Raw genomic sequence first — 18401 nt, forward strand, 5'->3', positions numbered from 1 at the left:
GGGGATAAGTGTCACAAAACAAACAGTGTTTGGGCTGAATGCAAAGTAATGAGGACAGAACCTATCACGGCGTGTTTAATAATGTAATTTTGCTAAGGCAAACTAAGGGGTAATGAGGTTCCATCAAATAAGTTATGTGAATTGTGTCATTTGCAAACCACAAAATATCACATTAGTGAAGGGAAACATTTGACAAGCAGTTTCTAGTCTCTTGACCAATTCCACATTAGGCAATCTCGCAAATGACATAATTAACACAACTTACTTAACTGATCTCCATTTGCAATTCATTAGGAATAGTTTTCCAACAGAATTATGCCCTCCAAAGGTGACCAGGCATATAAGGGCAGTTAACGCATATGAGGTACTCTACCTAGATTAAAATGTAGTTTAAGTCAATCACTTTGGGCTAAAACTATTGTTTTTACACCAAAAATATATAGCTACTTAGTATCTTAGTCCCTTAGACTCTGTGACAAAAGATGAAAACACAGAAGCATACCTTTCATATAAGTGCATGTATATAATTCATCCCACGTTTTGCACACTTCTGGCGTGCTAAATGATGAGCTCTACAAATAACAATCTGTTTGTACTTCCTTTGAAAGAGAGAATGAACCTAACAGAGGACTTCCAAAGGTGTTCCAGGACTGACAGCCTCAGACGAGCTCACGGTCTTCTGCACACAGCCATCAAGTCTGAGAGCTGAGAAGCAGTATGTGCTACGCCCCTGAACCAGCCAATGTTTTGAGAGGCTAGTGGTCTGCAGCTGAGCAATTCTTGAGGAACCATTAGTTTTGAACAAGGCTTTCCCACAGTCCCTGGGAAGAGGAGAAGACCTGGAAGAGTGCTTTCTCAAACTCTCATAAATCAAATGAGAGAATCGAGTCCATTGGCGACACATCCTTTTTTTCATAAGGCTAATGATTTTCTTATGAAAAGTATCACTGACTCAAGAGGAAAACTAGGAGCACTGGCACAAATTAGAGAAAGACAGAGAGACAGAGGAAGGGAACACATTCTGCCTGCCCCTGTTTTTTTTTTTTTCCTTTTAGGGATTTTCAGTAAGAAATCAATGACTGCATGTTTGAAAAGCTACTTCTGTATGCCTCTATTTCTTACCTTTAAGCTTAAAATCTATGATTTTATGTTCATGTGGCAAAATCTGTAAGAGAAAGATATCAGATATATTTCCAATGTTTATATGATGAATTAGCCAAAATTTTCCTTTCATATAATGCACTGTCATAAACTTCATTTATTTGAGAGGTCAATGCTGTAGAATCATAAGCGATATGGCCACAAGCCTTGGTTTAGATTACCCTAAAATGCCAAGATCATTCACCTAGCTGTATACTTCTAGGATTCCCCAAAGAATAGAACTAAATGTCAATACTGACTTCTATGGAGACACAGAGACCTTATAAATTCATTCTGCAATATTCTCCCAAATACTCCCTTAAGGAACATTAAATTCTAGCCCACAGTTTTAGAAATGGAGAAACTGAGGGCCACAGTAGTTCATTCAATCTGATTAGTTTAGACCTGCAGTCCACACACAACCACAGATGTGTAGGGGAGGAAGGTAAAGAGCAGAGGTGAAAGCAAAAATGGAGATGAATGCACAGCTGGTTTCAAAAGTACCTTGTGCTGAATCTAGAATATTAAATGCATATTGCCATTCAGAAGACACAGGAACTCTTTAAAATTCGAAACAATACTGACTGTCCACAGATATATTTTAAAATGGAATTTTACTTGTCAACCATTTTTAATAAGGAACAGAGGGTATAAATGGGCCCATTCCATTTAAATTATTATTATTTTTTAAAATTGGAGATGCACTGTGTCTGAGTGTAGGCAGGATGGAGCCTGACGAGTTAGGCCACTGCTGATGTGTTTATGTCTCAGTGGTAAAATATTCTGTTTTTGCCTATTCTGTAACGACTAAGTAAAGTCTTTTCAGTTCTTCATTCTTCCCTTGTACACTCAAGGTACTTTACCTCTGCAGTATAAATAACAGAGTCTGCCAAACTGCCTAGCTGCTTTCACAGGGAAAATTATATTTGAAAAAAAAATTTAAACGAATTTACAATAGGCTAATTGCTCACCTATTTATATTTGTAAGTAATGCCACTTCAGGCCAAAGCCTAATTCTAAAACTGTAAAATACAGTTTCAACTGGGTATTTGGTAAGGGTAGTATTATGCAGAAAAGTGAAATATCCTCTAGAACCTCCCAGTTCAAAATATATTGCAGCTTCTAGGTAGAAAAAATTCATTCACAAAATTGTGCCTTTAGCAGTACTGAGTGTAGTCTCCCTTCAGAGCTGTTATGAAATTTGAGGTCCACAAAGGAATATTTGTTTTAATCCTCTAAATGATGACATCCATTATATCTAATAAACAATATACTTTACTTTTAATAATTCACTTATTCTATTTTGTTCTTTTTCTATTCAGATAACTCTTTGAAAATAATCATCTTTATAAGCCTCCATTTCACCCAAAAAAGGAAAATAATATTTACCCTCAGATGCCACCCATTCATCCTACTCCACGGGTGTATCATAAGGGTTATTTAGACACTAAAGGCAAAGTGTTGTAAGCTGTGCAAAAAACAAAGCTGGAATACAGAATTAATGATTGTCTTAGGCTATACTTTCAACAGAGACCCTCACGATGTTGTAACCCACGTCTACCTGTTTCTCTTCCAAGTTATCAGGTAGATATTAGATCATGTATGTTTCAAAGTGATAATTTGCTGATCCAATTTGGCTTATGACTTCAATCAGTAAAAGAAGAGAAACAAACAACCTCAAAAGCCAATTGTCTTACATTTCCAGTTACAAGCAAAATCAGACCCATGTATATTTCACTTTATTACTCTGACCAATTCTAAATGCCACTTGACTTTAGTGTTGTTTCAAATGATTCACAGCGCAAAGATTTTCTCACTGAACTGAGGAAAACATTACAGGGTTTGGGTTTCTTACCCTCCACCAGTCACTTGTCCTAGAAGCTAAACAGAACTCCCAGCTCTCTGGCTGATCATGGCTGGGAGCTCATTAGGCTGTTCCTCACGTTAAATTACTGAAAAGGGTGATGTATTTATAATACAGCTTGCGATGCTATAAAATGGCTCATCAATCTGTTTTATTCATGGAAAGTCCACATAAGGCCACTACTCTGTTACTGGCAATAAACCTTGGGTGCGTCTTCAAAAGACCTACATATTAGATAGTGATTTATGTCTCTGTCCAAGAAATCAAACATGATACTAACAAGGCAGGGGATAACTCAACTGACACTTTCAAAAGCAATATAATTTCAGTAGTAAATCAAGTGGGTATAACATATACAGGGAAAAGAGAAAGACAGATGATTAGCATGCATATATTAAAAGAAAAGTAGAATGTTAAAAAAATAAAGTGTTCAGATCTTAAACAATTCTTCATCTGTTCTCTGCATTATTTTTCGTACATGGTATTTCTTAGATAGCTTAGTCACTCCTCATCTTCCATTTTATAACTAGAATATTCTTTTGTCAAGACACTGATATATCCTAAATATAAATAATTCATTGTTGTTTTTTCAATACCCAAAAGCAGAGTTGCTGTTCTCCTTACCCTTAAAATGTAAGGTTGTTTTGGATGAAAAAGACACAATGAAAAGAATGAGAAGTATTTAGAATCGACATGAGAAACCAAAATAATTAGTTAGGCCTTACACTGTTTTCAGAGAACAGCACATTTGTTAGAAACTGTTTCCCTGTTAGGAGTCTGCAGATCCCAGTTACCTCAAAAAAGATCTTTCACTTTAAGATCAAGTAACAAACTGACCATAAAACAAATTATTTTTTTTAACCACTGAGTTTTCTTTTAGGATTGCCAAATAGTCACTTGAACAAATAGTATGAACGTGAAAGTATAGATGTAGAAAATAAAAGAGTTTCTCATACAAGTGAGTAATGAGTTTAAGACGCCTTACATGTACTTGCTATTTTTATCTTCAATGGTCCACTTTAAACAAACTCATTTTAATAAAAGATTAAGGTGAGTTGTACAAATTCTGTATCTTATCACATACACTGAGCCTGTTTGCATTACTCTATCTGGAAAAGAGAAACCTTATTTTTAAAAGAGAAGGTTTTTTGTTTGTTTTTTTTAATATCCCTAAGTGCACATGACATCACCACTTTTCCATCAGTGTGTCTCATGTTCTTGTTCAGGCAAAACTGGAGAGCTACTTGAATTTTCCTCATGGACTGCTCAATCTTATGGACAGGCATCGTGCATGCGACAACATTCCTAGAAGAGAAAGGCAGAAAGGCATCCTCCCTATTATTGTTAGTGAAAATAAAACACTCAGCTTTGGGAAGGAGTCACTGGAAACACCTTCCATTTCACTGGAGGCAAGCCTGCCTGGTCCGGCAGAGGCCAGCTGTGGTTGCTGAAAGGCCCTCTGTGGTCCCTGCTTCCTAAGGGTTCAGAGGCTTCAGTTTTAAACTCTTTATTTCAAATGTTGATGGCTATATATTTGTGTTTATATTCAGCCCAAACAAGTAGAAATTCTAAATTACAAACAAGTTTTTACAGCTAAAAATTACTTGGTTTTCAAAATAAATCAAATGTCTTAAATGCTGCAAAATGATTAAAGATTACTACAGGGTTTAAGATTAGAAAGAGAATTGTGGGTTGGTGTCTCAATTGGATCTAGGTAGTTTTACTATTAAACAACTTTGAAAATAATCACATGTGAATTAAGAGAGGTGATTTCTTTTCCCCATATCTCACCTGTCTCCAAAGCTTTTGGAACAGAGAAAGAGGAGAAAACTCACCCCTCTAGCCCCTACCCCCCCCAAAATCAGAACACATTTAAGTGCCCACACACAGAGATTTCTCTTTTGATATATACAAACAGAAAATAAACTATCTCCTCTTGCATCCTCAAACACAAAATGCACACACATACATACCACCAGCCAGACATCCTCCAGGTTATCTCACAGTTAAACAAAATAAAATGGGGTTCTTTTTGTGCATTTTGACACACACACACAGACACACAGACACACACTCCAAGAATCCTGCCTCCAGTGCTCTGTCACAAGAGCACTCTGGGGGGCCCAGGCGCGCAGGGGGGAGAGCTGCTTGGGAAACAGAAGGAGCCGTTTCAGCAGGCATGGGTTTCTCTCTGTGCCTGTGAAGTGGACATTGGCATATCTAGCCTGGGCTTTTCCTGTGGGGTTCATCTGGTCGGCAGGGTGGGGAATAGTTGTCTGCGCCATACCAAGGTCAGCCGGCTAGGGCTGACAGTCTCTGTCTCTGTACAAAGAAAAGAATCAATACTTTTGGACTACGGCTGTGCCCTCAGTGTAAAACAACAAACATGCAGCGTCTGACATGTTTCTAGGTGATTTGTGGCAGAACCTCTTGTCTGATCTGTATCCAGGAGCCGTTGTGTTACTGCTCTTTGCTTTTCGCCTCCCCCACCCCCTTCCCAGCCCCCTCCTGCCTGCCCCAGCTCTGTGATGTCTAACACTTTAGTCAGGTACAGAGGCGGGTGTTCTACCCACAGCCACTTGTCACTCAATAAATCACACCTACGAGCCCCGTCTGCACAGAGTGATCTGGGCTTTAACAAAGGATCAGAGGGACAAAGTGCAGGCAAGATGCTGTAATTATAACAAAACTAAAATATTCAGAGAGAGGGACAAACGCACAGGCTCTGAGGCATAGATAAAATGTCACTAGGAATGGTAGCTTTTGTCCTTTTTTTGGTTTCACTCTTGTAATGTAAGGCATACCTCTCGCCCTTCCTCTGCCACCCCTACCCCTCACTTATTTTTGTTGTTCTTGTCCTTCTTTGTTCTAATTAGAATTAAAGCCATGACAGGAGCATTATTAAAGCATCATTAAAATAAACAATGCTCATCTTGGATTTTAAAATATATGTAAGATGTACTAAATGCAAGAGAGGCACCTTCAAGAAGTACAGTATCTTCAGTTTGTATCCTTGTCTAACATATTTGCACATAGAGGCCCCAAATCCTCCTGAAACTGACCAAAATGTAGAAACTGTACCAAGAGACAGCTATTAATTAGGGCCTGAAGTTAATGATTTGAACAGTCATCCAAGCGTTTTACGTATACAAAAACCTGCTTGTTTTGTCTGACTGCACAGTTTGTGTAGAAATATCTCTTCAATAAAACATTAACATGTATTCTATATTCTTCAGTTTGCTTAGGAACAATTTTATACTAGATCTGATCTTTCTCACGCATCCCCCACCTCCCAAATTTATTTTCCAGAGTCTGAACCATTAGCCAAGTCAGATAAGAAGGTTTTGGACAGTTTCTTCTGTTCTAACTATTTTAAATGCAGCAGTTTGAGTTATCCTGGCAATTTCAGTCACATCAGACACCTCTTAATGCAGGAAAAGTGATGTTCCATCATGGAGGTCTTGCACAAGTCTCTACTGTAACTGTTGCTGATGAAAATAAAAGTGAGTTAGAATAGCTCTACACTTCCTTCCTAGTCAATCAATGCCTGACAGCACCAGTTCCTTCAGCCATGTACTTCAGTGATGATGGATCAATAACTGTGGTTTAACAACAGGGAGCCACCAATCATTATACGAATGATTAAAAGGGGTCTCACTCACATACACCTCTGCAGACAGCGGAGGCCATGAGATCAGAATACTTGCCACATTATGCTTCATACTACAGAAATTCAGGTAAAGAAGGGAAAAATGGGGGAGAGAAAATCATTAAAACACAGCATAAAGGAAATATAAAATGTTCATCACTGGGCCAATAAAAGCCAAAAAAAAAAAAAAAAGAGGAAGGATTGCTTATTGCTAAATTCTACAAAGCATCGACTTATTAAGATTACTTGGAATGTCACATAAGCATCCCCTTAACCCTCCACACACCCACAAGGCCCCGCTGCCTGGAGGGTCTGTCTCAGCTCACTATCTTGGAAATCCTTGCTGTAATGACTTGCTTTTATCTTACTATATTAAAATTACTCCTTGAATATCTATCTGGAAAGCCTAAAAGACCCTGAAAGGGTAAGACTGTTTCATCCAGGAATAAATAAATTCCCTGGTATAAAGCAGATGATTGACATGATTGATAAATTAATGAAATGAATGGATTGGCCTTAAAAAAAAAAATCTAGTCTATTTTTAAAAGAACTCTGGCAAAAGTACAACTTCCTCATGTACCTACAGAATATTACCTTGGATTCACTGATTACAAAGCAAAACACCATAAATTATCAAATTAAACTATCAAAATATATCTCTTGCAGAATGGCACAATTCTATAAGTTGCTGACTGTCCTTTCTCATTTGTCAGGGAACAATAATAAGGGGACCATCCTGACATATACTCAGATAGCAAATGCTGAATAGGGGCCACTCGGTCTCAACACTGTTCCAGATGCAGAGGTGCCTGGATCTGACCTCCGACAGCACAGAAGATAAACAAGTAAGGACATAAACACAAGATATTATTGTAAGTGCTTCAGAAAAGGTACATAAAAGGGCAGTGTTCTTAACCAGGGGAGGTTTTGCTGCTCAGGAAACGCTTGGCAACATCTGGAGACATTTTTGGTTGTACATGGGGGTGGGGACAGGGGAGAATATGTTACCCTTATCTAATGGGTAGAGGTCAAAGATGCTGCTAAGTATCCTACAATGCACAACATGGCGCCCCGTAGCAAATTATCAGTCAACATGAAATGTCAATAGATCCGAGGTTGAGAAATCCTGGTGTATGGTGTTCAGGAAGCACAGAGGAAGTGAGTGCCTAACTACCTGGAGAAAGAGTGGAGGAATGAGAGAACTCAACTCTTCCCTCATAGTAGCAGGTAAGTGAATAAGGGAAGAACAGGGTTTGGGAGTGCGGAAGTGGGGAGTGACGAGGGTCAGATCTGCATGTTAGAACACTCTAGTTGCAACAGGTGGGACAACCAAGAGAAAGTTAAAGTTGAGTTAGAAATGAAGAAATAATGGGAGTCTTTACAAGATCAGAGGCACTGGGATTGGAGAGAAACGAGGGAAACAGCAGAGTTAGTTGCCTTTTGGATTTGGGGAAGGAGCTAGGGAGAGGAAAGAGTCTAGAATGACCTTCCCAATTCCCACCTGAGGAGGGTTTAGATAGGAATTTAAAAGGAATTAAAATTAAACTGGTAAGTAGGAAAAATAGTCTCAATAATAGACCATGATCCCCTGAAACAAGAGAGATATGGCATCCAGATCGGTTTTATTTATTTATTTGAGAGAGAGAAAGTGCCTGAAAGAGCAAGAGCGGGCACTAGCGGGGGGGGGGCAGGGGGGGTGGAGAGGGAGAAGCAGATTCCCTGTGAGCAGGGAGACCAACATGGGGCTTAATCCCAGAACCCCGGGATCATGACCGAGCCCAAGGCAGCCGTTTCACCGACTGAGCCACCCAGGCGTCCCTAGGAGACACTAATTTGAGAGGAAGGTGAGCTCTAGCTTACAATGCCAACTGTCTGGCAAATTAGAAATTCTCCAAATTAGTAGTATCTATAGAAAGAGCAGAAATGTGCATTGTTAAATTGTCTATCTAGAATTAACAAAATTTTAAGTATGAGTGTCATTAAGTGTTTTTGCAATAATCTCAAAGTATAGAAAGAAAAAAACCGGTATAAGAGGCTGGTAGGGAAAATGAGAAAGAGGAAAGAAAGCAAAACTTTGAGCAGCTGATATATTTTAGTTAATTTTTCTAAATGTCACTGTGAAACAAGGCCACCTCAGTTTACACTGCCTGAAACTAAAACACACATTAACTTGGCCAAATGCTTGGCTAAATGCTTATTTTTACCGTGAATAGCTTTCATATTGTTCTGCATATCACCTTCTGGATTCCTTAACTTTTTTTTCCTTCAAATGGCCAAAGCCACAATTAGAGGGAACAGTTCCAATGTCAAATTCTTAGCAATTCCCTTATCCTTCCAAATTCTGGGAAAGATCATAGGTCTTGCAAGTATGTGCCCAACCCTTTTCCTCCCCAGCATCAATAAACAACTTGGTCTGTCTCTTAGGGAAAGGCTGCATTTTGCCACACAGATGATTCACTAAGTAGCCCAGAACAGACAATCCAACTATTAAATATCCAGTATCTGTGTTCTCTTTACCCAGATGTGGTGGGTACTCTTTTTCTGCCCCTTTTTTCAACTCTTACACCCTGGAAGATGTTACCAACAGCTGAAGTACATATGACCCACTGACCTGGCAGAAGGTAGTAAGATGACAGTTTACATTATCTTAAAATTATCAACTAAGTTCAGAAAAATAGATGAAGCCAACACATAAGTCATTCTACAATGGTCTACTTTTGGGAATGGGATTAAACTTAAGCATGGGTTCAATTGAGAGCTAGGGCCTAGAACTGTGCCGGCATCATAGAAAGTACTCAACAAATATTGGATGAACGGATACATGGATGGGTGACTGGATGGCTGGGTGGGTAAACGGCAGATAGATGGAAGAGGAGAAAACATGTATGCATGCACTTAATGCAGAGGACCCTAAGAATAGTGTTACAGTCAGATGACACTCTGCTCCCACATAGAAAGGCTATCCTTTTTATCACGCCCTTCTGAAATTTCAGGATCCTTTAAGTTGAATTTTACTGACAACCACATTGCTTCTTAAGATCACCAAGTCTGTTCTTACATCAGAGTATTATTTCTTTCCCTCTGCTAAAATGTTCTTCCTCTAGACCTGTGTGGGGCTCACTCTCTAATTTCACTCAGGTCTCTGCCCAAATGTCATCTCCTCCAAGCTGCCTTTTTGATCACCCCATAGCAGGCCCCTCCCACCCTAACTCCTCATCCTTTTGCTCTGTTCTGTTTTTCTTCATAGCTCTTACTGCACACCATATCTGTTTTGTCTATTATTATTAGTTGTCTTCACCACTGAAATATAATCTCCAGGAGAAAAGGACTTTGTCATATTCACCATTGGACAATCAGCAATGAAATCAGTGCCTGAAACAGAATTATATGCTCAATTAATGTTATATGAATACAGCCAAATTATCCTATCTAGACCACTTTATAAATCTATTATCATCTTTTCTCCCAGGAAGTTTCACCCATACCTGGGACCCCTTATTTAGCTGTTCCCCAAATGTTGTACGTACTTAGCACTCTGCTCATGATGCTTCCCACGCCTTCAGTGCCTTGCACATTCTGAAAACTCCACATCTTTTAGTCATCAAGGACCAGCTCAAAATAGCACCTCCTTTTCTAACCTGACTCCAGAGGAATACATTATTGCTCCTTATCTGTACTCCTCCTGGTTCTTAATACGTAGGGCGACTGTACTGCACAGCACTTTGTATTAGTTCCTTGTTATGTGCACACTTCCCACAACTTAGCAGAACAAGAGCTGCTTAAGATACCCATTAGCAGGGCCTATAATGTGCCTGCACAAATAAAACCAATCTTCTTTGGACAAAAAGAAAAAAAAGGTGGGGGAGGTAGAAAAAAATTGAGTGCCCACAAAAGGTGCCATCCAAAGTGATGCATGATTTCATTTAATCTGAAATACTATAAAAAAGCAAATACCACTGTTCCCATTTTAAAGGTAAAAAAAACCTGACGCTCAAGATAAGTACCCTTCCCAGGGTCACATGCTAAAACTGTGATTACAACCAAGGACTTCCTTTTTCCATTCCTAGAGAGAAGGAAAGGGGTGGTGAGTCCATGCTTCCTTCCTGTGTCACAGGAGCATGATGCAATGGACAATAAGCTCAATGTGAAATGAGAAACCCTGGGTTTAGGTCCTACTAAAGGTAGTCCTTGCTAGCTTTGTGAGTTTACTTGGGTAAACCACATAACCTCTCTAAGTCAGTTTCTTCATTTATAAAACAGTGAGTACCACCTGCTGTGCCTACCTCTCTAGTTTATGGGGAGACTGACTTCAGTAGCACATCGGAAAGCGATGAATAAACGATATAAGCTCCATGGTAGCTCCCCAGAGGTGAAAATCATGTGTGGGTCCACATTACAGAAGACTCTAGAGCTCTCTGCCTCCTAATTTTAAATTCTGTACAGACTTACTGCTTTGGAGACTCCTACTAAGGCAGCTATAAACTTCTACTCATCTCATTTTCTTACCTATCTTTAAAGACCAGATATATATATAAGTGATTTGTTATGACACAGTTCCCTGAATTGGAAAAAAATCAATAAATAGAATTAACTTCTCAAAAATGTTTCAAACGTCTATGTAAAGTCACATAAGAACAAAAACTATCTTGTAAATGACTACTACAGAATTAAATATTAACAGAGAGTTTTTCTTAAACCAGAATATTTAATGAATAAAACGAATCTGAAATTATTTAACTCAACTCCTTAGCCAGCTCTGTAGCTTCAAAGACAAGTAACAGAGCTGGGTGTGTAGAAAACCACGCTAACAATCATCTTCAAACCACCAGTTATTTGAAACAGCTGCAAATATGTTTCCTTAGAAAAACAGATTGGGATTTAGGGGCTTACAAGGTGATAGCAATTTAGTTAACCATTCAAAAGGAAATTTCAATTCAACCCATTAAACTCCTAATATTTCTCCTTCAGAAGGGAAAGGAGTGACATATTAGTTCTTGAGTTTATTTTGTGTACTTGAAATAGATATTCTGGTCCTCTAAATGATAGATGTTATGATGCTACATATTTAACACATTTTAGAACATATGCTCAAAAAAGTAAACAAAACAAACCTACAAAGTAAAGAACAGGACAAGATCCCATTCTATTACACACTTAATCAGACCACATCTCCAATACTTTCTTCAAATTCTAGAAGAGAAACACTGATCACAATGGAGCACAGCCAGAGAAAACTGGCAGATTTTAACTCATCACAAGAAATAAAAATAAAATAAAAAATATACAACTTAAAACAGAAAAAGGAATGAACATTTGATGGCATAAAATCAGGGAGAACTTTCCACTAGTTTCTTCCCTAGAAATATCATCCTTCAGTAAGGCTACTGAATCAATGGTTTTCATGCAATTACTTAAATACTTGTAAGCCCCTACTACTCCCAGTCAGTACCCTAAACAGGAGGGACATAAAGAGGAAAACTCCCAGTCTGTCCTCAAGGAGGTCTCAATCTACTCTGATCATTTATTTAATTGGTTTCATTCTAAAATGTGGCAATTCTATCAACATCCCCATAACCTCCACCACCCCCCCCCCCCCCGGCAACAATCCCAGTGACTCGCAGGCAGCCCACTATTTTGAACTAACATATACATAGATTCAGTCTCATTTACCAACTGGGTTATTTACTCCATCTGTGTGACTCTGGGCCACATTATAACAAGAAGAGGCTGAAACATAATGAACTCTGATATCTGATAATCTTGGTATTTTTATTCAAGTTCTTACAACATTTGCTCTAAAACTGTGTCTTTCTGTAACTACACTCAGGTTCTACCTCTGTACTCTGACATCACACAAGGAAAAAAAAAAATCACAAAACAGCTTTTTCCAAAATCTCAAAAACAAGGATTATCCATCCCAGCAGGTTATATATATATATAATATACATATAGCCTGCTGGGATATCTAATACACTGAACAAAATTTTAAATTAAAGTGTGAGGTGTGAATATTACTTCCTTACTTAGTAAAAAGAAAATATGAAAGGGGACTCAGGAAAGCAGATTTTCCAAAAATCTTTGCCTTAATAAGCAAGTTCCTATTTGAGTAAATGTACTATTAGACACATAGGAACTTGTCTAGAGACTAGCCATAAAGTTTGTAATATTAAGTGTATGGTCCAAAACAGAGGAGGAGGTAATCCCCATGAAAGGAAAGATCTAACGCAAGTATCTCGCCATTCTTATTAGAGATCTGCCATACAAATTGAACCCTCCGTTAGTCCTTGATTCCCTGCTTCTCTGGTAAGGCCTTCATCCTTACTGTTTCTCGATGAAAAGGGAAATACTATGACAAGAAAAGGACCAACACTGGACTAATGAAGGCAGTGCTCATTTCATCCCAAACACTGGACTCAACGGACAGTGCTCCATGTCACTGAGCACTACACCTCCACAGCCCCGAGGATGCCTACCCTATCATGTCAATCCTCAGCTGTTACTTGCCGGTGCTGTGGCACATTAGTGTCCTCCTTCTCCTCCAATGTCTGCCTTTGCCAGAATGCCCACGATTCTTACCAGCCCTCTTAACCACAATTTCACGGGGCCAAACTTTTGTGTCCAATAACATTCCACTCCAACTGCACTAAACGGTGGTCTCAACTCAAGCAGTTACACCAAGTTTCTGCTAGGGCCTCTGTCCTTTAGCCTGGGACTGATTTGGTGCACCACAAAGATCTGGCTTCATAGTAAAGCAACTGCACATTCAGAAATTCTATTTGCGAAACACTTCTGAAGATTGCCTTATCCCAGTCTGGGTCTGGGGTTGGGCATGGTTTCTAAGTGCTCACATCGATGACAGATTCATGAAAATGACAGAAAAATAATAGCAGGGGCAGTAACAGCACTTAGAAAAAAAGGAGCAAGTAAGAGGAAGGTGGTAGTTGTCTTTGGCTGAATATACTATTTTGATCTGGGGATAAACCTTCCCAGCTTTAAACCTGGTCTCAATCAGCCTCATTAACATTAACTGTGTTACTATGATAAAGAACCAGCAATACAGAAGGACCAACCAACCCAAAGCAGGCAGTTGGGGACTGGGTCTGACACCCACTGTGGAGTCTGATCAAATCATTTGCCTTTTCTTTATCTGTAAATTAAATAGCATGGCCCCATGCCTAGTTGTCTAAATAGAGGGGAAGATAAATGAAAAATGCTCTACGAATCTAAGGTGATATTGCCATCATCCAGCATCTGAGAGACATGTGCCAGACACGGTATTGTGTGGTAAAGACACCAACATGAATGAGACATGGCCACAAATCAAGGCACTACGGCAGCCTAAAGAAATGGGGTAAGAATAACTAAGAAAGCAATTATAACACAGTATGGTAGGAACAGATGGTGTGGTAGGAAAGGAGCAGAGGGATACCCAGAAAGCTCTATGGGCAAGAAACACAGACCAGGTGGACAAGGTGCTGAGAGCACTTTTACAGAAGAAACACCTGAGCTAAGTCTTGAGCAAAATGTACATGGCCGTGTCATCCTGCAACTGGCTAATATACGTGCCTGTGCAAATCTTACATCTAATAATTATAATTCGGCGACTTTTTCTGTAAGCATGTCAACATGAAATGTGTGCATTGGAATGTTTCACTTATATCAACGAAATATTATGTCTAATGCTGCAGATACCTAGCCTGTTCTGAATCTAAGGAATTCTTTATAAATCAGGGAGGTGCCCTAGAAATCATAGAAACTATCCCATAGCAGAGCCCTAACTTCCTTTACATTGAGCAATCCTTACTGTCTTCATTTACAGTTTGAAACTATCCTGTCACCAAACACAGAAGTACGTTTAATATTTGACTAGCATCATGAATTTATATCTAAGACTAATTTGGAGATATGAAAATTCATACTGCCAGTTAATTTCTCATCAAAACAAAATTTACTACTTCTTAAACTAAGCTATCAAACATCATAAAACTGGCAAATCAAATGAGGATCATTCACAATATGATCATATTTGCATTCCTAAACACAGTGATCAAAGACCATCTATCTCTACTATGCTATTTCGTGTCCTCTAAACTTCTTTCTAAAAGTCGAAGGTGGATGTTCCCAAATTTTCTTTCCTTTATAATTAAGCATTTGATTATAAAAATAACAAGCTTAAAAAAATCTGTAAACATATACTTCGTACCAGTTTAACTCTTCCTAGAAAATCATCACTAATTAAAAAGACACAAACTACCATAATTAGTTTTTTAGTCATTTTTACAATAAGGACTTCCAGGATCAGAAATAATGAAAATATTTAATCAATATTGTATTTGAAAATTTATCAATTTGTTAGCTGTTTTCTTTGTAATGATTCAATGATTATCTGTGTTTTTAAAACAGCAGTAATTTTAATAATTACTTCATTAATAATTCCTTTGAGTAGGTTATTTCTTGCATAAAATCTGAATTTCTACTTCAAATAAATAGGAAGTCATGTGACTTTTAGTATATTTTCCCCTATAAAATACATTTTTTTCTATGAAGTTCCACCTTCTAACATACTTTCCTCCAGAGCTATGTTTTGCCAGAGGGCTTTTCTATCTCTCTGTTTGTGGTCTCATCTTCAATTCTCTGTTTTCTTCACTCTGGTAATTTTGGCATTCCCTTGATCTCTTGTCATCTCCATTGCAAATGTTCTCTCCCATAACTCTATATAGATGTTTTATTTTTCTTGACAGCGTGAATACCTCAATAAAATAGGTGGTATTAAAAATATTTAATATGCTCATAAGAAGAAACAAACAATAGCTTAAAAACACAGGCACAAAAAGGCTACTGCCCAATAATACTCTCAATTATCTGAATACTACAGCGCAACTGACAACACAGTAAACAATATCTGAGCTATCTTGGCAATTAAGTAAAAATGCCTTTCAAGAAACCATAGGTCAGCTTTCATTGCTAAGACCTGTTGGGTGATTTTGTAGCTAAACACTTCAACACACATCCCGCTGATCTGATTATGTTTTCTCAGTTCAAATGCTGTATCTAAACAGCAAGTTTATCTGTTTTGCTACTGGTATAAAATGTAATCTACACTAACCTATTCAAAGCAAGATTCACAAATATTTTTGAAGTGATATATCCTTTTAAAAAAATTCTGATGTTTTGAGGAAGTGCTGTCTATTCCATTTTAATGTAATCACGTGGACACTTTACTTGCTTGACATTTTTTTTCTTTTGATAATTTTTTCTGCTTGAGTTTATAGTGTTTTAAAACACACACAAATTCAAATATTTATGAACTAGTATTAGGGTAATATTTTATTCTGAAAAATGTTTAAGCCAACAATGAACATTCTAGGTCTCCTATTTCCATTAAAGAGGTAAATAATAATTTCAGAGAGAAATACATTTCACTCACACACAGACACACAGACACACACACACACACACTGTTATGAAATTACGGTCACTAGTTGGTTGTTTATCCAAGAACGGTAATGAGATGTGATGACCTACCTTCTTTAGCCAAGTCCTCTTTGTAATAATAACATTCATTTATTTAACAGTTAACCAACATTTGGAGCACTGTCTATGTTTATTCAAGGGGTTTTTCCCTTTGCAAATCTAACCAGCCCATACAAGAACAGAATCCATAATCAAGCTCTTGCTGATCCCAGGCCCTACTCAATTGAGATAGGCAGTGCAAACAATTGAAGTATTGTTACTGGACAAGATAATCGACAATGTGGTTAACTGAAAATTAATAGTAGGACTCTACTTAGTGCCAAATGTAGTCATTTGAAGTAGTCACCTTCAATAGCCCAAGAAAGAAAGTCGATTCTCAATTATCGAAAAGTAAGGATCATCTGAGGAAATAGTACTTTCGACTTCCTATTGACTTAAATTGAATGAGAGAATTACTCTTTTGATAACATTTTGTTTTCTCTAGCATGTATCACTTAGATATAATCAAACAAGAAATGTTTTAAAACCAAAACATTTACCAGATTCTTAATATGGAAGTAAAGAAAGGTACAATTCAAGTTTATACAGAGAGAAAGCCACACAGTATATTCCTTGAGAACCTGCTACGTGCCAGGCATTATTCTGGACACTGGAGTATAGAAAGATGGGCACAATTTCATTCTTGCCCTCAAGGAGAGTGTCTTTCAGCTATGCTTGCTGATTCTCCACTCTCTCTGCCACAGGAAAACACTACCTATTCAAGAACTTGACTAAAACTTTATCCCGTGTATAAATGCTTTCTTGGTTTGCCTGTCCTCTGTTACTCTGTGGCACAAAGATCAGCACTTATCACATTCACTCATCAGCAATTATCAGGTACCATCCTACTAAGTGCCAGGAATGACAGCTGATGCTGAGATGCTAGAGATGAACAGATAAAATCTATCCCTTGGGAAAATCACAGTGCAACTCTTAACAAGTTAACTTACCTAAAACTACTGCATAAAGCAGAGCTCCCCTGGAAGCACCAGCTTCGGCATCTTTACATCACTACCTCCTGGCATACTATAGGAGCTAAAGATGTTCATTCAGTACCAGATGAAAAATCTCTGGATGGGAAATCAGAAGATCATATTTTGACCACAATATATGTCACTGTGACACTCTGGGCTTCACTTTGTGTCAAACAATGAGGTGGCTGTCTGCCCCATGTAATCTCAGGGTCTACTGGTATATGAGTAAATATTCTGATTTCAAGTGAGAGAGGTAAACATACTTAACAACCTCGGGATATGCTTTAAACAATTTTAAACCCATCTGAGCTATGATTAGTTCAATGACTAGGCCTATGCTGAAATCACATCTTGAAACATTATTGTAACCATTATTGTGGAATTTACTTTCTGATTTTGATATATTGAGTTCTTTTCTTGTCTCCCCTTACCCCTAGATGTATAATTTGGGTCTGCTGTATTCTTTCAAACGAAGAATTGGCAAGGTGGTTGCTGTTACTTAGGGTAAGTGTATAATCTCTTTGACTTTCTCTTGTTGGGCAAACTGCCCAGTGAGTATCAATTTTTTTTTTAGAGCTACAAATATGGTTTTAATAGATTCACAGATTTCAAATTATTAGAATTCAGAGCATGTCTCTCCCAGGGTTAGCAGATAATTCACAACAATCCATGTAGATGCAAAAGAGATGACAATGGATCAATCTGTATGTGAATAAGTTGACATAGTGGTTTACTGCTCCTCCTATCTCTGCACCCCACTCCCACCTCCCAACACACAAACTTTTCATATGAAGAAAAATGCCTCAGTCTATGGGAGTTTAAATTAGTCATAATATCCACTTTAGGGACTGAAGAAGACTTACTGTAAATCAGCCACTCAGAAACCACATTTGACATATTTTGGTTAGAATGTAACTATAAGTTGCATAATATGGTACCTATTGATTAGAGCTTGGGATTTTAATAGAAAGCAATTGCCATACATTGAAAGTGACCAACCACAATACAGAAAATTGTTCCTGAAGAGCCCACAAAGGGAATCATTTTCCTTATAATCTGTAACTCCTTATCCTCTAGATGGTATATTCTATCACTCCCTTAAGGTTGTATTTTGCCCTAAAGGTGCTAAGATATCTTAACCTCAAATCACCTAACTGTTCAACTCCCTGAGACCAAGAGAAAGTTCTGCAGAGTAAACTGAATTCTTTATTGAAACAGCACTGTCCATTCTGAATTGGAGCAAAAGAGCAAATCAGAAAAA

At 38.1% G+C, this 18401-nt stretch overlaps 1 protein-coding gene across 10 annotated transcripts in view; it reads right to left on the reverse strand.

The window, feature by feature from the left end:
* BNC2 (basonuclin zinc finger protein 2) overlaps positions 1-18401 on the reverse strand; it is a 429802-nt gene that overhangs the window by 218515 nt on the left and 192886 nt on the right. For 2 of the 10 annotated variants that reach the window (XM_036124358.2, XM_036124351.2), the window contains exon 2: positions 6667-6727. The exons of the other annotated variants lie outside the window; for them this stretch is intronic. In XM_036124358.2, the coding sequence (XP_035980251.1) occupies positions 6667-6726 (60 nt within the window). In that variant the 5' untranslated portion in view covers position 6727. The remainder of the gene's footprint in view (positions 1-6666; positions 6728-18401) is intronic. 10 annotated transcript variants of the gene reach the window in all.

The sequence above is a fragment of the Halichoerus grypus genome, chromosome 14 (genome assembly GCF_964656455.1).
Source record: "Halichoerus grypus chromosome 14, mHalGry1.hap1.1, whole genome shotgun sequence".
Taxonomy (NCBI): Eukaryota; Metazoa; Chordata; class Mammalia; order Carnivora; family Phocidae; genus Halichoerus; species Halichoerus grypus.